The 21,703-nt window shown below is 38.8% G+C and overlaps 1 protein-coding gene across 5 annotated transcripts in view; it reads left to right on the forward strand.

Moving 5' to 3' along the window:
- Nucleotides 1–21,703, forward strand: part of FHOD3 (formin homology 2 domain containing 3) — a 368,131-nt gene that overhangs the window by 215,861 nt on the left and 130,567 nt on the right. For all 5 annotated transcript variants that reach the window (XM_066327035.1, XM_066326999.1, XM_066327008.1 and 2 more), the window contains exon 6: nt 368–462. In XM_066327035.1, coding sequence (XP_066183132.1) covers nt 368–462 — 95 coding nt within the window. The remainder of the gene's footprint in view (nt 1–367; nt 463–21,703) is intronic.

Genomic DNA, 21,703 nt, shown 5'->3' on the forward strand with positions numbered 1-21,703 from the left:
ACAAATGGTGGAAGTCTTGGCTCACGATGTAGAAAGCACTGTAGCTGAAGGAACCATTGTGACAGTAAGTAGTATGTAGAGGACTGTTTGCAGATTTTGGGAGCATAAAATATGGCATCTTCTGGGAAGAAACAACTGCTTGGGCTTGTCTTTGGATGAAATTTACACTTATATTTTCAGATTAAGTCAGTAAAGTTAGTGCAGTTGCCCAGGATTTCATCCAGCACAGTTTTGCCCAGGATCTTTCATTAGTTGAGCTCCCCACATCTCTGGTAAACCCTGCTTAGAGAAAATTGTCAGCAGTGCTTAGAAATATAAAAATAATTCACCAGCTCTGATTATGTTTTCTCTCTTTTCTTTGCAATAGCTTTGGGCCAGATAATGCTTTATGTCGATGGCATGAATGGAGTGATAAATCATAACGAAACCATCCAATGGCTGTACACACTTATTGGCTCAAAGGTAAGACTCTCAAAAATTCTCATTTTATATGGTTTTGGTGTTCTTTTAATGCATTTTATTTCATTTATGGGTTTAGGGTATAAGTAGACGTGTGTTAGTCTCTAAAATATTCCATAATATTCTGTGTGGAAAGCAGGTCACACTGAGCTATTCTTTCCTACTGTTTTTGTACTCTTTCGTCAGTACATACTCTTCCCCTTAAAAACAAAGATGCCCTTGTTACTGTCTGCTGCCATTGCACTTAACCATGGAGAAAATGTTTTGGGTTTGTAGTTGCAGTTCCCTAGGCATTCTTTGGAAGCTCTCTACCTATTCTACAGTGCTGAGCTGTGCTGGGCATTGGGAGAAGACAGTTCAGAGTGACCTCCCTCCGAAACTAGAATACACGAGTTCCCTTGGAAGCTACCTACAACAATCATCTAGGCCAAATGCCTGACAGCTTCACTTTATGAAAGTCATTGTCCAAATACTACTGAAACACTGACAGGTTTGGACTTTGCCCACCTCTCCAGTAAGCCTCTTCCAGTGTTTGTCCACCCTCTCAGCAAAGAAATGCTTCCAAGTGTCAAGCCTTCTTTTGCCTGCAGAGTGCTAGAAGGCAAAGTCTGGTACCTGCCTACAGGGTATTCTTTGTTGGTCCCTATGAGTTGAGACAAAAGCTGAAAGCTGGAATATGTGTGGCTTGGGTAGGTCTTCTCCAGTGGAATAGTGATTTATATCGTGCACAGTCTCCTTTTAAAGTCATCTTTGCTGTAATTTGAAAAGCAAGCAGAACACAGAATCTACTGACACGCCATCCTGAGGGGCCATAGGATCGGTAAACCCTCAAGTAAACCCTTCTCCAGCCTGTTGGATCTCCTAATAAGCTCTGGGAAGCTTATTAAGGCCTGCCAGGGGCTGCTGCTGCTCTTACCATGCAGACCTGTACATTGATAAATATGTACGACAGAATAGCTGGAACAGAGTATGGTAGCTGAAGTTTGCAACTCAAAAGTTGCTGTAATTGGTAGAGCTGAATCCATAGTTATAGTTACTAAGAAATTTCCAGGAATGTTTCAACTGTTTGAGTTACAGATAGTTGCTGTTGGGTGCTGTAGTGACATAGAAAGGCTGCTGCTCTCCCCTTTTCTTCTGATAGCTGTCATAACACAAGAAAGAGCTCCATGTCCCAGGGGTCCTTTTTTAACTAGATTTTTTTCTACAATGTGCAAACTTCACTGCTGCAACAGATTGTCAAGTCAAAGAATAGATGCTGCAATATTGAAAGAACTGATTTATCATGAGTTGACATACCTATATTGGTAGATAAGTAAAAGTAAGTTAATTACAGTTACCAAATGTCAGGCTTTTCAAGATTGGGAAAAGATAAGGAGAAACTTCCCCTGTGTAAAATGTTTCACTGTTGTCTAGGCATTACTCTGAGCCATCTGTCCTTCTGAAACAGGGGATGTTGCCACAGTTGGAAAAGCAATGTGAGATGAGAGAGAAACCTTTTGCTTCATATAGATCCTTATTTCCTATGGAACAGATAAAAGAGCAAAAAAGAAACAAAAATACTGCCATGTCCGTGACTATTTTAATTCTCTAAAGCACATACTGGGAGTGGAATGGGAGAGAAACATGACTGTACTGCTACCTCGCAGATTAAATTCTTTCTAGATTTTCTTGCCCTGAGTACTTCAGCTCTTGGGTCCTTAAGCTCCTTTCTCCCTCCCCCATCGGCAGCCTGAATGATTATCTCCATGTCCTGGCTCAGTGCCTGCAGTTGAGGAATGCAGGCAATGTGCTTTGAATAGTTTGGTTTCAGGTAGCATCAAAGTTGCTTTTTCATTATTCTTCGACTGTCTTGGAGGAGATCTAAGTCCCTGTCTGTGTGCCAGAAGTTAACCAAAGGTATGGCAGGCTTACTGTCAGTGTGGTGGGACAGCTGCTTTATTCACCTAAAGGTGGTTTTGACTTTCTGTGAAAAATTAAGCCCTGGAATTCACAATGCACCTACAGTCTGATTTTCAGCCCTGCTATGCTGGTGCCTTTTCCACAGTGAAGATGATGAAAATATGTTAACATTGCTGAGCAAAAAAGGAATAGTGAAACTGCCAATTAAGTCTTGGGACAAATCCCTCTAATAGGATGCAGGAGGAATATAGTTATTCAGCTGCCACAGCTGTGACACATGGTTTCTTGCCTTCTCACAAGCTCTGACTGGGTTTAATATACTTAGCGGTGGAGGTTGTTGAATCTGTTCCACAGATATTTTACTTTTTTTTAATCAAAATGTGTAGTCTTGCCCTTTCACTGCTGCTTGCTCTGCTCTGTTTGCAAGGGGCTGCTGCCTCAGTCACCCTTGCTTACTTTGAGCAGTGGATTGTTGCATCAAACAAGTTCAGCAGAGCGCCTCGGGGGCTGGCATGCTCAACATTGCAACAGCTGTGATTTTGGTACCCAGCTCCAAGATCACTTTATGCACCCAACAATACTTCTGTAATGGGGTGGGGGAAAGACATGGGAAATAAAAATTTAAATTAGTGTGAAAGAAGGACTATAAACAATTTACTGAAAACCTCCCCAGATTGTTGCCATCGTATTCCTTACCATTGCTAATTCTGCTGCAGTTTTGCCCTTCTAAGCATCAATGAATGCTTATATTCATGAATTATCAGGGTTGCTGATAGTTTTAGTACTGTTATATAAGTTTGCTCTGAATAAAGTTATTAGGGGGCAGGTAGAATTCCAGTGGTGTGACTGCACTGATGCTGTTGTCATTGTACCAGTTCAGAGGCACCAGCTGTGTAAGGGTGAAGAACTGAAAAGCAGGTAGAAACTTAATCTTACTTGACTTGTTTGCTGTGGCACAGAAAGGACCTTCTGTTGCAGATTGGTATTATATAGGCACTAGATTGGAAGTGTGATGGTAGCAGTACCATCTTTTAGTGATATTATGTGGAGATAAGAGCATTATTGGCACATCCCAGACTCTTGGGCCCACTGCTGGTCCTTCGCAAGATGTGTCCAACCATAAGTGACCACACCAGTGTGTGGCAGGAGCCTTTCACAGGCTGCTTGTAGTCTGCTTTCCAATCATCAGAGGCTGATACATCCCTGGCATAAAACATTAGCAGCATGATCCCAATGTAAATGTACATTACTACTATTTAATCATTAGTTGTATGGGCAGCAATTCATCAGTGGTTCCCTGTTTGACAAAGCATTCAAGTATGTACTCAATTATGGGTGTATGGTTACATGCTGTTGGCTTCCAGATAACTTTAATACATAACTGAGGTCAGCAGTGAGCTGCTGCAGGCATGCAAAAGAGGGCCAAGGCTCTAACCATCTTATATAAGCTACGAATTATGTAAATCGGAAATACTGGTGTCAACCAAGTTTTCTTTTAGTGTTTGGTGCTAGCATGTGACGTTTGTGCAGGAGAGTTTGGTTCTTAGAAAACAAAAACTAGAAGTAATTGAATGTTAGTTAACAGTGCTTTCAGAATTGCTCCTTAATTTTTATCTCCTTTTTTTTTTTTTTTTTTCTTGAAACTAACCTGTCAATGATATGATGATGCCTTAAGCTTTAGCTTTCATATTTGCAGACTCTGTGCTGCTTAGGTGTAGTTGTGAGCCTCATATTAAGTGTTAGTAAGCTCTCTTCACAGAGTAGGTAGACAAAAAAATCCTTTTTCAGCTGAGGACCGAGGACAACTTTCAGCTCAACAGCATAAGCAGTGGTGGACTGAAGAGAGAAAACAAGGAGGATGGGATCTCACAACCTGAGGCTGTATTTTATTAATGCTTTAAGTTCTGCAAGACTAGTTCACTGTTTACAAAAAATACATTTCTGGACCAAACATCTTGGAAAAAACATAGGCATTTATATCTAAAGAAGCAACCGTTTCTTTGCGTCACAAGTCCACAAGCTTTTGCCAATCCATTTCAAAGCCACTTCTAAGGCATAAAGTGGTCCAAAATCTGAGTTTAGTTTCACCTTTTCTTTCCCTGTTTCTGACTGCTCCTGATAATGATTATTTTTTCCCATTTGATGATCCAGGCTGTTCTAATTTCCCCCAGGGGAGCTAAAGCCCCTTTTTGGCATTCTTTTCAGTGGAAAATAATCCATTTTCAAAGTGGTGCTGGGTAACCTCAGAAGACAGGATGGAATGCTGGGCCCAGGCTGATACAACGAGGTTGATTAAAGATTCCTATCTCACATCTTGTTTTAATTTTTTTTCCCTACTTTGCCTCTGTCTGAGTCCTAGATTGCAAAGTTAACTACAAACTTTAACTATCAAGTTGTTCCCTGTGCCTTCTGTGAACTTTTTGCTTCCTTTGGTATTGAAGAAACTACTTTTTGAATGCTTAAAAACGTAATTCTATCAGAAAGAAGCAAAAAAACCTATTTCAAAGCAAAAGGAAAAGCAAAACCCAACACATTCAGATAGAACAATGTAGTTTTAGTGTGGAAATTTGTTGATTGCAAAAGAAAAGTCACAGAATCATAGAACCATAGAACCAGTTTGCACCGGGAGTGTTCATAAAGATCATTTAGTTCCAGACTCCCCCTGCCTTGTGCAGGGACACCTTTCACTAGACCAGGTTTCTCAGGGCCCCATCAACCTGGTTTCAAACATGTCGATTAGGGAATGCTTTTTCTTTATGGTGCCAGGGGTGGGTTAAAGCATGCACATGGTTGGTAGTCATTTCATGAAAATGTTGAGAGAAATAATATTCTTATTCACAAAAACTCTAATTTTTTTTTTTTTTTTTTTTTTTTTTTTTTAACAAATGAATCTTACAAGGCATGTGGAGGTAAATACTCAGTTGAAAAGCTTGACTAAATCAGTCTCCATTTCACAAGTCATTTATGCCTGGGCTACACTGGAGACAAGCAAAGTTGAGAATACCATAAATTGATCTTTTCCTCAAGAAATTTCTCACCCAATCTTATGCAACTGGATTTTAAAGCGGGTCTTCAAATAAGTATCAAAAATTGGTTTGTAGCAATGGAGAAGGTTGCAAATTCTAAGGGGCTTAACAGATAAAATCAAAATAGTAGAATTAGTAGTACCAATCCCTAAAGCATGCTGAACGAAATCACGGCCAACCTGGATGGTATATCCTATTGTTGAGAATCTTGGAAATACTAAGTATTTGGATCTCATTCAATTTTCTAGCCATATATTTTGAAAAATAATTGTGTGTATAGATAGTCTATTCATATGCCTGATTTTTTTGAGCAGGAGATTGTGCTGTAGAATTGTCCTGTGCTATTCTCAATGTGTTTGGAAGATGATCTAGGAACTGTGGCTAGCTAAAAGAATTAGGAATCCAGGAAAAAATCATACAGCTTGGATACCTGCTGTGATGAATTTTACATGTTTTCTTCCCAATCTGCTGCCCTGATGGTTAACAAACCTTCCTGCAGCTTCTGACAAATGAGATGCCCCATACAACAGGGTATTTAGATTGCATCATTGCTCTCTTACTTCCAGCCACAGCTCTGAGAAGCCTCTAGTTTTGCTGTTTTCAGGCCTAGACTGGGTAGAAGTGTTGGCTGGGTATCAGTCTTACAGGCTTTCTGGCTCCTTTGCTTCCTGGAAGGGCTCAGAGCAACACTGAGATCTCTCCTCAAAGCCTAAAATTGTTGCAGTCTTACCCATGGGCTGCCCTGCACTCGAGATCTTGAGCTCTGTTGAACAGGTACAACTGCTTTGTGTTCACTGAAACTCTGAACATTCATCTCAGCTTAGCAGCTGCTTCTTACAGTTGATCTACTGTGCATTTGGTCATTGAACTGTTGTTATGAAAATGGCAATGGAAGGGAGAGACCTGGCTTTACAGGAACTTTCCTATTTCCTACCTTTCGAGGTCTTGAGCCTATGCTCACCCAGGCCGCCAGAGAGCTTTCTTCTTCTTTCACTCAGAAACTGGATCAGCACTGTTGCATGAACTGAGTTTATTTTGAATTGTATTTAATTAGTGCTTTGAAGATAAGGATCAGGATGTTGCAATAAACTTGGAATAGGATACACTAGTCAGCACAGACTGTGTTAAGCACTTGCTTTGGTCTCTCCAGCTCATCAGACGGACTGCTGTGACTGCTGCTGCTCTTTACCAAACATTTGTAGGTAGATTTCAAAGTCCTTCCATCAAACATAAAAGTTGTTGAGTCCTGCAGCACTAACTATTCCTGTAGCTCCATCTGTTGCATTCACGTATGAGTATTTTGAAGGGATGAATACACTTCTTTTTTTCTTTGTTCAGAGTGAACTCTTGTAGATTAAGGAGATACTAGAAAACATACAGTTCCCTCACAAGACATCAGAGATCTAATTTCAACTCATTTGAAGTGGGGAATGAGAAAATGTAATGATTAACTGCCAACAATGTGGCAAATGCTCAGACCCGACTTTTCACTCAGCCTCATCTGTTCAAAACTGTTTAAGAAAGTGTTGGGTTAGAGAGGAGTGATATATGTCCAACTATTCCCAAAAAATACCATGCATCTGTGCAGATGTACAAATTTCTTTTTGTGAGAAAAAGGAAAGAAGAGAGAAAAAAGTGAGAGTTATACTAGAATTAGGTGGGGTAAAAACTGAAAAACAACCCTAAAGTCAGTGCTAGCTGTTAGAATTGCCTTGATCTCCCTCACTACAGTAACTCAGTGTTGCATTGGTAACAGACCTGTTACCATTCACATTTGTGAGCAAAGTGCTGTGCTTCACACCCTAGCTCTTCATATCTATATTAATTGGATAATGGATTAATTAATTAATGAGGTAGTTAATATATATTAAAGTAACATCTGTATCTGCTATTAGCTCCTAGTGTTTTCTAGCAAGCATTATGTCCAGCATTGCTATGAAAAGAGAAGGTGCAGTTGGAAAGTTTGTCTGTATTGAGGACTGAGACTAAAGAAAATGGAGCCTGCTTTTTCCAGCATGCTTGAAGGTGCCAGTGGAAAATGTCTTTGACAATAAAATCAGTTGCCTGATTAATAAATAAATAAATAAATGAATAAATGAAAAAAAAAAGTTGTCAGGTGAAACAGAATGAAGAAATAAAAGGGAGTTGCTCTAAGGATAAAAAGACGCTAGTTATAATTCAGGATTATGGTATAGTATGCACACGTGATTTTTATGCATATTTAAATTCAGCAATCAACTTGGCCAGTATAAAGCACATTGTGGTCATTACGCAAACTTTTTGGGACAGCTGTGTTACCATTTTCCAGGGTAGAAATATTAATAGTTCTAACTCAGGATTCTAATAAGCTGCATTTTCAGGGGTGTTTTAAAATTTGAGTAAACAATTGCATCTGTACCTTTTCTGGGAACACTGTTTCATGAATTCTGGTGCATAATGCTTCAGTTTCCAGGGTTGTCCATTTTCTGGTCTTCTTGCTCTTAGTTATTATAGTAACATACCTTTTTTGATAGTGGCTGTGGTGCTTGGCAAGAAGGCATGTCAGCTATTAGAAAGTTTAGCTGGGGGAGCAAGGAAACCTCTTCTGGTGCAGTCATTGAAATGTCACCAAACTCAAATTTGTTATCTCAGACCTTTAATGAAGATCAAGTGATAAAGTTTTCTTAATCTATTTATTAGTTAAAATGAGCATTTGTAAAATGCTGGCAAATACCCTCTGTGCTCAGTCATTTCTTGCCGTCACTGGCAGGACCATTTGAGTGGCATGTGTGGTACAGGATATAGATCTCTGTGAAAGAAAATGCCCTGAGATTGGCTCAGTTGATTACAGCACAGTTTTAATAGCACCAATTCCATCCTTGAATTGGTCATTCATTTAATAGATGGACTTCACAGTCCTGGTGGGTCCCATCCAATTCAGACTATTCTGTGGTTCTGTGAAAATGTACCATTGTGAATGGATATGTTTCAACAAAGTATCAGTACCTCATCTGAACCCTGTGGTGAGACCAGTATAAGAAACAAACCTGTCATCCAGATCTCCTGGACACTTAAAATTAAGTGTCTTGAACTTCTAGCAGAGCTTTTGTCTATTCTACCTGTAAAAAGCAGCATATGGGGGTGGAGGGCTGCAGTGGTGGTGCTGAGACAACTCCTCTCCTATAGGAGAAAGGAGGTGGTCAACCTTTTGCATTCTTGAGTAGGTGTAACCTTCTGGGATTTTATGACTGTAAAAGAAAAGGCATTATGGTTAATTTTTACTTATTCCATCAGATTTGAAGAATGCATGTATTCCATCCTTATTTTAACAGAGTTTTGGGCTCAGTTTACGTATTTATCTCAATACACTATGATATCTGTTCTGTGACAACCAAAGTTCAATTAATTCTTAAGATGTGGATAGGATGTTTTTGTTAATCACTTAATTTCTCAAACTGTTTGTTGTGAACTTTGTAACTTCGTTGCCAAGTTACTCCTTCCACTCACCTCTATTTTGATGATTATTGAATTGTTATTAAAGGTTTTTGAGAATCGCACAATTGGTGTAGATCCTTTTTACAGGATTTTGAAGCATGGAAGTAGCAGAAATTCCACACAAACTCTCTTCAAATGTTTGTCTGTGAAAGGATCTCTTACTCCTCCAAAAGTATGACTTGAATCTGCTGTGTACGCTGCAGCCACTGCTATGAGGTGTACAGGACCTATCTTTTCCTGCAGAATTGTGCTGCCTGATCTTCCTCTGTTGTTTTCCCGTGTGTCCTCTTTTTGAACAGAAAGTGAATTAGTATATACTTCATTGCCTTTATTTTTCCTCTTAAAGTCATTCCAATTTTCTTCTTAAATCAGTATCTGTCCTCGTTCCCATATATATAGTGCAGTAGTGGAATTCTGCCTGCAGGAAAGAAAGTGGTATCCAGCATTTTCTGCAGCGTCATGTAAACCAGATCCGAGACAGTTCAGCCAACACAGCAGTTAATGTAGCAGTGTTTTGCTTGTAGCTTAGCCTGGAAGAATGGCCCAGATAGGGAGAGTTTTTACATTGGGAGACCCAAGCTGAATGCAGCTTCCAGGCACTTTCTTGAACCAGTTTTCAAATCCCTTTTTGCCTTAGTCCCTCATCTGGAAAATTGGTATTTGGATTTTAGAGCCCTGGAGGAAGAACATAAGGGAGTAGAGGGACAGATTAAATGTGAAGACAGATACGTAGGTGAAAGTTGAACCTGATACTAATTGTTACCATATCTGTTCTTTCGTCATCACTCAAAAATGTTTGCCATTCTTTTATTTAGATATAGTTGTTCTTTGAAGCAACAGTTACTAGCTGAATATACTTGGACAACAGAAAAAATAGGCTGTATCAAAAATGGAAACTACCAAAGGACACATGATGGCTCTATATTCAGCATGTAAGGCACCTCAAGGAACCTCTGAGTTGCTACCAGCTCAGGTCCCTCTCACCAGGTTAGTGCCCAGGGCTCGTCATGGTTACCTCACAGATTTTATGTTGTTCTCCTCAGTTATAGGACTTGTCCTTAGGAAGGAAGAAGTCTGGTAAGATGTGTGGACCTCAATTACTTTTCATAAGATCAAGATCAAAAGGAAGGCTTTCTTTCTTCTTTCTTTTTTCTTCCTTTTTTTTTTTTTTTTTTTTTTTTTTTTTCTTCTTCTTTTTCTCCACAGTCCTCTAAGAGTAGTTTATATCATATAAAGACTTTTGAGAATAATTTCCAGCATACCAAGAGGTTTTCTAGCTGGCTCCCATGATACACTGAAATGAACCTCATCTGGGCATGCTGTGTACTCTCTTCGCATATTCTGACCCTCTTTGATCACAGCAATTGAACAAGGAGTTCAGATGCATCCTGGTTTGCCCCCCTCTATCTCTCCACTATTTTCCCTTTTTGAAGACCACATTAATAAAAACCAAGAATGTGATGTTCAATATAAAAAACACTGTTAATACCCCAGCCAGCATGGAATTTTTGTAGATTGGCCCCTTTTGTTTTTGAATTTCCTCTTATTAGAAGACACACAACTGTAGTAAATGTATGCTTTGTCTTTTTCATTTCCAGCAGTGTGTAACTGCTTCCTTATTTTGCTCAGTAGTAAAATTAAAGCAACCTCTCAGAAGCCATTTTTCTCTACTGCACTTTAAATGTCAGTGTGGTTGTCTAAGCCTCTTACTGTTATGATTTTGGAGGGAAACACTTCTCTCACTTACTGTTTGAATGCTTCTGCTTTCCCAGTTAGGCTTTGCAAATGACACAGGCTTTCTTGTAGAAAAGAAAGAGTTAAAGTGGGACAAGAGACTCCTATGGCTGTTAATCCATGGAGCTGCCTCAAAACTGTTAATCCCTGGGGTCTGTGTTTTAGTTCAGGTTAGTTCCTGAAGATATGAAATATATTAAAAATATATTAAATATATATTACATGTATTGTATTTAGTAAAATGTTGTACTATATTTATTAAAAAGAGAAGATAGAATTTTACTTCATAGTTTTTGCTCCTCTATGTCACTGTCGCTCTGTGTGGTTTGCAGTGTTTACTATTCAGGTAATTTTTTTCTTTTTCGCTTTCTCACCTGCAGCCTAGCTTCCACAAATACACACTCTTCTCCTGTTTGGTGTTTCTTGGGACACTCTTCCAGGCCCAAGTGGAGCTGTAGAGCCTTTTGCATTAGGGATTGTGCTGTAGAAAGAAAGACATGATAGACCACCTGAAAGTGAGTTTGCTTCCAGATATTCACTGCTCAGATGGATGTCAGTAATAGCTATGGATGCAATAGAGAGATTTGAGGGAATCTTCCTTAGAATCATGAGATCCTTTGAATTCCATCACTGGCCTGCAAAATTTTCCCTTCTTGTTTCCTTGACATCCCCTTCTGATGAAGAGATGCTGTGTGAATGCCCAAGTTCAGCTGCTGGCAGTGGAAGATCATTCATGGCAAAGCATCAGGCAAATAATTTCAATTTGCTACACAGGAATTACAGGCTGTGTTAAAGACACATTGCCATTTACTAGGGTGGGTTTTGTATAGGAACAGCAAGGCCTCCAAGGGTGTCCCAAGGAATTGGGCCATGGGACAGGATCTGAAAAGTGAGCACAGGATTTTCCTGATGTCATCATATGATGTAGTACTACAGTTACTCATCTTGGAAGTTGTTTTGTTTTATTTCCCTCCTGCTCAGAAGGGTGGGTTAGGATTATTCATCATCTTTGGCTGAACTGACATGAAGTTATGTGGAACAGATGGACCAGACTTACTTTACCTACAGGTCTGAATAGTTCAATCCCAGTCTGCACCATTTATGATACTGTGGATGTTACAGCACTAGTAGCATCCTGCCACTTGAGTTATTGGTTAATTACAGGAAAAAATGAAGCCTAAACCAGCATCCGTCTCATTTACCACCCGTTTCAAAAGGTTGTCTTCCAAAGATTTTGCAGTAGGTTGCCTTTCATCATAGCAAGTTGCAGTCTGAGAGGGGAAAAAGAGAGACATTTCACTCATTGGACCTCCAGGAAGTTTTAGTCTTGCCCTTTTTTTTGAAGCCATGCTTTTGATTTGTGTGTCTGATTTAATTTTAAATCCTTCTTTGTCAATGAAAATAGCTTAAATGTCCAGTATCTTTAAAACCAAAGAGAAATGAAAATTTTAGACTAGATATTGATACCTCCTGCCTCCATCTGAGGCTCCAGGTTTCCTGCATGGACACATGCAGATGAAAGCTGATAACTCATTTTCCCTGACTGCTCTGAAGAAGCAGCATCCACAGTGGTGGCCACTTCCTGCTTGACAAGAAACCTGACAGGACACATCCTGTGCAGCCAGGATACCGAAAACATTGCAACTGTTCTCGTGTAGAAGAAAAAAATATCCGTAAGAGAAATGAAAAAAAAGCAACTTGCCTTTTCTGCCTTAGAAAAGCCATCCCACAGCACCACCTAGCAGGCACAGATGGATATGAATGAGCAGTGTGAGGACAGGACTGGAGCAAAATGCTCCCGGGAGAATACAATGTTGAGCAGGACTATATCTTTAAATTTTCCATCTGATACCTATCACAGGTCATTGATATAAACTGAGTTGTGCTGTCCTTCCCTCAGGCAACTGATATCCTTTAGTTTTGGATATTGTTAGCTTCATTCTGCTGATAAATCTCTCTGCATGTCTCATGAAGTGCATCTTCAGTTTTGGGGTATTTTTTGTAATCCGGAGTTTTTCACTCCATGTATTTGTAACACACCTAGCTTAATCAGAATGATGGCATGACCTATCATGGAGTTGTATGTTTTTGTCTACAGTCAGTCCAAGGTGATGGGGAAGAATTCCCCAGCTGCCTACTGAGGAATACTGCCAGAGCACAGATTCTGAAGAAGAAAGCAAGCACATCCTCATCCCACTCCCATGGCTGGGGAAAATGTATTATAAAATAGTTAAGCTGAAGCTTCTAGATGTCTCTGTTTGTGAAAGTTGTTTTACATGTTTGTTCTTCTGGGAGGCCCAGAACATGGAGCTTTCTTTTGAGCTGCAAATGTGAAGTATTTATTTGTGATTCTGGAGCAGCCTATTGCCTCTACTTTGTTATTTGGTTAATTTTGTTAATCTCCATATCTTACACAGCCTTTTAGCCTTCATCCTGCCATCCTAAACAGACAGAAATGAAAAGCTCTGGCAATATCCACTTGTGGGAAGCTGTCTAGGAGATCGAGGCAAAAAGTCAGGGCTGCAATTAAAGACACGATTTCATGATTTCAGAGCATGAGTTGTAGATGGTTATGCTGAGCTAGAGCAACACTAATTCTCCTATGAATTGTGCTGTGGATATATGGATTCAAAAAAAACAAAAAAAAGAGGCTAAGTAATTAGGGAGGAAGAGTATGACTTTCAGCCTCTCAGCTTGCAGAGATTTTTAGTTTGGCATTGCACATTTACACTGATCTGCTGTACTACTCAGAGGCAGTACAGAGAGATCTCTGGCAGCAAGAATGAAATCCAGTCCTTTCCAGGTTCTGAGATCTTATTTTCCTGGTTAAAGCAGGTTAAAGCAGTCTATCAAGACGCTTAATTTGTTCTGTAGCATTGGCAAAACTGTTGTTGTTATTATTATTAAGAAGAAGAATAGTTTTCAAGAACTGTACTGTAAATCCCTATGTGGAAACCTAAAATAATTATTTCAACTATTCGGAGACATTTTGCTCTTATAAAAAGAAATGTATTCATGTAGTAACTTGGGGGGGCTGGGCGGGGGGGGGTGTGTGGAGAAGTGGAAACATCACCAAAAAACCCCACGGTTTTTTCTGAGGTTTCCACGTTTACTGTTGTAATCTTTCATGCCATTTATATGGTTGCTCCATGTGAGAGCCTACCATGAAAAACTTTTTAAAAGCAAGCAAAAGTTACACCAAAAATAAGAGTTCAGTGTGATTTTAGTACTCTGAATAAAGTCAGCTCCTCAAAATTTGTATTCCACTGTGTTGAAAGGGTCAAATCACATTTACATTTGCTTTTGGCTAAATCTGTAGGAACTATTCCCATCAGGCATTACACAGCTACCGCAGTGCATTTCAGTTGAGCTTTCTTGGATACAAAGGATCATGTTCTGGAGCAGTTTATTTTACTGCTTTTATGAACTGCTGCCCCTCATTAGGGCATCACTGTATTTACTGATTTTTGTCTGCAGTTACTCTTGACTTCAGAAGAAAGTGGAAGTAATCTGTTGTGGTTACTTCAGGAAAAAGAAAGGGTTGAGGTTTTTTTGTTGCATTCTCCCCCCCAACCCCATCTCCTCTCTATCCCTCTTTCTGTCTGTACTGCTCCCAAACAACTGAAACAACAGCTCAAAATTGATCTATGATGCAAGTCAAATCACTTCTGATTATGATCTTATGCTTCTGTGGGTTCAGCTCTTTGAATGACCCTGGCAATTACTTGGCTAAAAGCTTTTCAAGTCCCAGATGCCGAATAATTCTTAAATACTGCATCTGAAATATGTTTCATTCTGATGAAACAAAACTGAAATATATGTGAAATAATGCCACAAATAAAGGCACATCCCACTGTGCAGTGCCTTGGTCAAATGTGCTTAGTCTTTAGATCCAGAACAGTGCACTAAGGGTCAGATGAACAGAAATATGGACTCTGGAATCTAATCCATTGTCCTGGTCACTGCTTCTGCAAACCTCCCCATAGCTTGGTAGCTACAGTCTCCTAGGAATATACAGACACACTCTTGACTTCAGTTACCTTGTTACATTGCTGTTGGTGTTTTTAGGCTTGTGGTCACAACTCAGGTGATTTCAGACGATGTTCTGTTGCACTTCTGAGGCTCTTTTACCCTCACTTGGGAGATAGGCACCTAGTTCAGTCTTGTCTTTGAGCTGCACATCCAGATTTCCAGAAAAGTAGGCTGCAGGGAGACTATGCATGCAGATAGGCTAGTTCAGAAGCCCTGCTGGACCTGTCAGTTCTGAACCTGAGTTTCCAAGCCTTGAATACTTTTCATACCCATGTTCCAATTCTGCTGTATGGAAAACATGTTTCTATCCCTTTCTGTCTGCTGTCAAACTAGACTCAAAGTGAGCATTGCTGCTGAGGACCTGAGACAAAACCTGTGAGTCACTGGAGGTTCCTCAGCAAACCACTCAGCATTCTCTTAAGTGCTTGAAAAAATGTAATTCATTTAATATACAATATGACAGACTTTTACTGAAATCCCAGACCACACCTGGTGTCCAGAGAACTACTTGTATCTCATTGCATAAAAGGTCTTGTCTTCACATGATATGTGAACTAAACATTATGGGCATAAGTGTGGGCATTTGAATCTTAACATATGTGGAAGTGCTTTGTTATACTGAAATTAAGTAATCTCTGTCATCGGGTGAAAAAAATTGTTATGGATTTTTTTTGTCCCTTTCAGTATTTTTGTGTTTGGGGGCTGGTATGGGTGTGTGAGAGAGAGGCAGAAAATAAGTTGCAAGTGCCATGCTTTGAAAAATGAAAGATAGTTTTAAAGATATATTTAAGAATCACCATTTTTTAATTCATGGTTTTTTATATCTGTTAATTTTTAGCCATGTTTAATAAATTAGACACCATCCTGGACAACTAAGTGTAGGTGGCTTTGCAGAGAGTTGGACAAGATGACCTCCAGAGAGATCCCTTCCAACCTCAACCCTTAGTTGAATCACCTGAAATTCCTCCTCCTTTTTCTGCTGTACTGGTACCCACATATGTTTGCTTTATACTTTGAGGAAAACTATAAAAGCCAGATCTTTTTTATGCATTGTAACAAAGGCATTTGCTTTTAGTCAAACTGCAGTTGGGATCTGGACATGGAGGTTAGTGAAGCTGAAGTTAACTTTGTCTAATCTGCAGACCTTTGGAGCAGAGGTGAGCATGAGGTGTGATCAGAGTTAAGCCCATATTGGGCAGCATTTGCCACATCACCAGAAGTGCTGTATGGAAACAATTCCATTTCTCTTATCCAAGCAGGACTCTGAGGAATATTTCTCCAGCTCTTTCACCTTTCTGTGATTCAAAACCAACCATACATATTTTGAGTTTGTGTGATTGTTTGATTTGCTGTAAAATTTGGGGTGGATGTGATGAGTTTGACTGATAAAAGTCAGAAAAGGGAAGTAGCTTGAGATAGAGGAATTACATTATGTCCTTGAACACAGAGCTTTGTAACTCTTCAAAAATAGTTGTCACTGTAATATGAGAGCACCGTTGAGAGAAGCCTACAAGAATATAATATATTTTTGCAGTTTTCCAGTTGTATGCAGAAGTTGCATACTGCCTGGCATTTATGAAAATCAAAATTGAGAATATCTCCATCCCTGTCCTCTTCTGGCAAAGGAGGGAGTTAGAATAATGTGACACTGCTAGGACTGTGTAATTAAGCAGTGCCTTAGCTGATACGCAGTGACTTGTGTCCCCGTAAATCAGGTTTCTAAATGGCTCCATGAAATATTCTACCACTTGCTTCAGAAACCCACCACGTGAAAAGCTGGAAATGTGCCTGGTCTGTTACATTTTCGTTTTCATCATGAAGTTCTTTGGATTTTCAAAAAAAGCATCTGGACTAGACTGATGATGAGAGCTGGATTTGAGGATAGCAACCTCTTCCAGATTTGGGACAGACAAACAGATGATTGCTGGAGAAATATGACCACTTCTGTTATGTTCACATGTCCCCCAGAAAGTATCTTTATTCATTAACTTTATTTGGCAAGTTGTCCAAAGGTAAATAAGTGTGTCTGGTTTTGCAGTCAAGCCTTTGCTTCTGAATTACTTTTTGTGCCTGATAATACTAAAAGGTTTGAGACTAGAGAAAAATCTTCAGTCTTTACATACAGTGAAATAATAGTACTTCTATCATTATGGTAATAAGTGGAATATATATATATATCTTCTTTCTCTATCTCTTTCTCTTTTACTTTATTACATATTCTTTCAAGAGTTTGTGATGGGTTTGTCCCCTGGTTTGACATCTGATATTTGTTCTTTCAACGGTTTTATCATTTCAGTATCTAAACCACTAGTAGCTTGCTTTTTAGGATGCTTTAAAAGAATAGCCTATTAACAATGAATTGCTTAAGAAAGATGTTGCAAGAGGGAATATTTTATATTTTGGAGTTTTTGTTGACATACTATCTTCAACCATTTCCACACACTTTATTCATAGGTTGTTATGGTTTTGTGTTTTTGCTGTTGAAATGTTGTCTATAAGATTGTACAGTGGCAGGAAAGAACAGCTAACCATATCATTAAACTTACATTTGTTTTCAGGTGAAGTTATTTAAACAGAGGCATAGCTTGGGTCTTTAATATGAGTACATTTTAATGAAACTGTTGAAAGAACAAATTTCACGTGCAGAAAACCACAGAATAATAATAGAGTAGTTTTCCACTGTACTTGCAAACTCAAATAGTTTTTTCCCCTAGAGACCTTGAACTCAACCTTGATATTATTTAAACAGGACATTGCCAAGGCCACCAGCTCTAGCAAGTTGTTTCATAAGCAGTAGAACTAATGGAGCAATTTGTTATCTTTGTTTTCCTTCTTCCTTGCTTTTACCTTGTCATCCCACATGCTCTTGGTGGCTCAGCCCTGCTGTATGTCCTGTGCCTGTTGTCTTTTGTGCAAATGGCAGCTTGCAGCATGGCTGGTGGAAGACTGAGGACTAATTTTCTAGCTGTGGCCCTTTCAAAATGACTGTATACTTCCTTTTCTCTTATGAGATTGCCAATTTGGGGTTTTTTGTTATGTGTTTTCCACCTTGAGTAGGAACATAGCTCCACTAGTGTCAAGTATGACAGTGCAATGGGCAGACAAATCCCATAGTTACAGGAAAGAGTCCAGAAGTAGGCAGTGGGAGGGACAGCACAGCTGCCTAAGGAAACAAGGGTGAAAATGCTGCTCTTGGCTGTCATGTGTTTCTGTGGGTTTAATTTTGTTAAGAAGCTCCAAGAGAAGGTATTCTAATAGTTTTGTTATTTCTCTATTTTCCTCTGGCTTTGACCATCATTCATTCATTCATTTTATTGGTGATGGCTTTCACAATCAGGGACAGGGTGACCTCTGAGCTTCTTTTAAGCCACTCTGTGCCTTGGCCAGGAGGAAAATTAACATCCTGAAAACACTGAAATTTTGATATGCTGCTTTGTACACAGTTCCCATACCAAACATACTGCAGGTCTGAAGCTTGTGAAGTACTCTCTGCTGCTGTCATGAGGAATTTCTGGTCACCAGAATCAGAAGTCTGACTGTGACTGGGAGTGGGTCTTGGATGAAAGTAGTTTGTTGTGGAAAATTAATGTGGAACCAGTGAACTTCCTTTTACATAATTTCTAATCATTTAAAAAAATGATACAGTAGTAATTTGATCTTAAATCTAAGGACTTCGTTTGGAATTTAAAATACTTCTGTAAATGCATGTTAATCAAATATTTACTTGGAGGCTTACAAAAAGAAATAAGATGTGATATTACATATTCTGTTTGCCTTTTAAATGTACAGCACTTCACCTTTTTTGTATGTAAAATGTGATCAATCACAGCATGCATCATAGAACTATGGTATGACTTGATTAGTTGTAAATGACTTTCAGATCCTTAAATGTTTTGCATGAGGTATCTAAGGAATAGATTATTGAATCCCTTCTCGCTTTAAATTAATGGCTTTTTGTCTTGAGTAAGGTGACTTTGTATTACATTAGATGTTTTCACAATCCAAAATGTCATTCACCAGTATAACAGAAGCTAAAAGAGCGTGATATAAAAGGGATTTCAGAGCAGGGAATGAAGATAAAGTCCTATCTGCAATTAAGTTCATAAAAAATCTTTTCCTCTCCCATTTTTTTTTTTTCTATAACACAGCTAAGGAAATATTAACTTGGCCCTGCCCAAGGAAAAGAAGTTGCTGAAACTGCCAATCTCTCAAAGCTTTCCGGTTGCCAGAGGTTTAGCCCAATGACCATCTGTTGAGGACAACGTAGTTCAAGGCTAACATCATACTTCAATTTAGGGGGCTGGTGGGAAGGCACAGCATGTAACTCCTTGGTTGCAAGAACAAAAAACAAAATAGAACAAAAAAAGAAAGAAAAAAAGAAAAAAAACAAAGGCTTTTAATCATATTTCTGCTGTGTAGGCACACAAACACCATTTTTGCAATTCATTGTAGTTTGCGAACTCATTTCTGATATGGAATTCTGATGCTGTATGGCTTCAGATCTTCTTGTTGTTTATTATCTACTTACCTTACTGTTACCAAACATGAAATTTCACTGTTTTGCATCCATTGCTGAACAGATAATCAGTGTAGTGTTCAAGAGAAACAAGTTTTTTTGTTTGTTTTTTGTTTGTTTTTTTTCTCATTTATTCTGCTGGTCAGAAGCACATTTTATTTAATAGACATATGACTAATTCCTAAAGATCCATCATGTTTGACTTTGACTTACAGACTTCAGGGTCATGGATTTGCAGGAACTACCAAAGACTGGACTAGTCAGGCAGTATGTTTCCAGAATGGCATTATACATATCATAATATATTGTTGTTGGTGGTTTTGCATAAAGCTAGTTTAGTGTGTACCCAACCAAGATTCTGCTATCTAATGAAAGGAACAGACTGTATTAGACAATCTTATTCTATGATCTATAACAGGAAAATGCTAGAAAACTCGGGGCTACACATAGATAAGGTACATGTTTGTAGAAGACAAAAAGAGAAAAAAGAGGTCTGTTCCTTATCATGTTTGATAGCACATTACACACAAGCATGAGTTTAACCAGAAATTGGTTCTCATGTTACTGTGGTTTCTCTCAAGCTAAGTGTTTTATACTTTATTTAAGATAATTCAATCACAATCTTTATCCAGACAGGGAAGGCAGTTCTAGAGGTACTGATAATGTTTATTTTCCTGGAGTCCTAAAAGATACCAATGTTTGGGAACAGTTAATAAAAGAATCAACAGATGATATAATGAAACTGCACAATTTAAAGAGAGAAAGAAAATTAAATCTGAGTGTAAATCTTTACAAGCGAAGCATAATTCCTGGTCTGGACACAGGCTAATGGCACATTTCCAGTGAAATATTTTTGGTTTGTGTTTTGCAATGGAAAAAACTAAACCTTTAATTGAAACCAAACCCTTTTGTTTCAGCAAGATCTGAAAGAGCCAAATAGAAAGGCATTTCAAACTGTGTAACACCTATAGGCCTGTGGTTGGGCCCATGACAAAGGTGCAAGGACACAAGCTCAGGAGTTACCTGAGAGTAAAGAAGTTTAATCCTTTTATGTTTTATAATCTCCAAGTCCTACCCTGTCCTCCTTTCTAGTTCAATAATTACATGTAATTTTTACACAATGAACAGTTCTCGTGGGAGACACTGGGGGGATTGGTCTCGTTGTAGCAGGGAAAAGCAGAAGGAGATTGCTCTCACTTAGTGTGTTGTCTTGGAGAGCTGTGAATGGTCTTTCATCCATCCTGTCTTAAAACAACAACAAAAAAGTCATTTTAGACATGGGAGCAGAAAATCTCTTTCCCACCTCTTCAAGATTCTCATTGATATTCCAAAAGGAGGAGAGGGGAATGATCAAAAAACCCTGTAGCATTTCATGTCTTGTTCTAAGCACTGCAGCCTTAGGTCTATTCAAACAATGTCTGTCTGATGTGGCAATTGGTGCAAGAGAAGCACAGCTACATCAGTAGTTCATTAGAAATGACTTAACACAGGGCTCATTTCTACCCCAAACATTCTTTCAAAGCTCCCACCAGAACTGCATGTATTCATCTGAGAGCCACTTTGACCTGCAGTACGCTTTGATTTGTTGTATGAGTTGCCTACTTCTGTGTACAGACTTTTTTTTTTTATTTCCCCCTTCTTCTTCTGGACCATGATTGATGGTCTAAATAGTAATTTCCAGGCATGAGCCTTTTTTTTTTTTTTTTTTTTTTTTTTTTTTTTTTTTCCTGTTGACCATTCACTAATCACTATTTGCTCATCCCTGTGTTTTTTTGGCAGGCCAGATGAATTTCTTTTTAATGACCTTCTTTCTCTTCATGTCAAAAGCCTCACCACAGATAGATGACAGATACACACCACATATGTAACAGTGCACAGAACATGTAATCATTACCCAGTGCATTTGCAAAGTTCTGAGAAACTTCCTTTTCAGAATAGTAATGCAGGCATTTCTCTGCCATTCCTAGCATTACACATTCTGTGGAAGAAAAAACTTAAAGGATTATTTAGTATAAAAAGATTGTTGTTTTACTGATGATTTTGGAGCATCTTGCATCTAAGCTTATAGGGTTTTTCATCTCAATCAAACTCCTTTTACAGCTTCAGTCTTGAGCTTGCAAAGCCCTTAACTTCAGTTGCCTTATTTAAGCATCTCTCTTTGAAGATTTGAGCAAAAATGGCTGAATATTAAAATGCAATCTTGCATTGTTTTAATATAAAATTTATAAAAATCTCATTGCTTAAAATATAGATATAGCATCACATGCATTCTTATTTGTTCTATTGGGACATCAGCCCACAGAAACATAGGTTGTTTAATAGTTAAATCTCTAATGATATAAAATGCCTAGCTGTTCACAACATTCAGTAGCTTGAATGGGGATTTTTCACATACTTTGTCCATACTGTATTGAAGTGTTGCCCCCAGCTTTGCACACCCTATGACTTGGGCAGATGCTGAGCCTCTGAAAAGAAAGTGGAGGAATTGGCATGTATTCATTGCTGTCCATCAAGCAGCTTTTAGGGCCCTAGTGCGTATAAACTCTTTCTTCTCTCCGGTAAG

The sequence above is a fragment of the Sylvia atricapilla genome, chromosome 1 (assembly GCF_009819655.1).
Source record: "Sylvia atricapilla isolate bSylAtr1 chromosome 1, bSylAtr1.pri, whole genome shotgun sequence".
NCBI lineage: Eukaryota > Metazoa > Chordata > Aves > Passeriformes > Sylviidae > Sylvia > Sylvia atricapilla.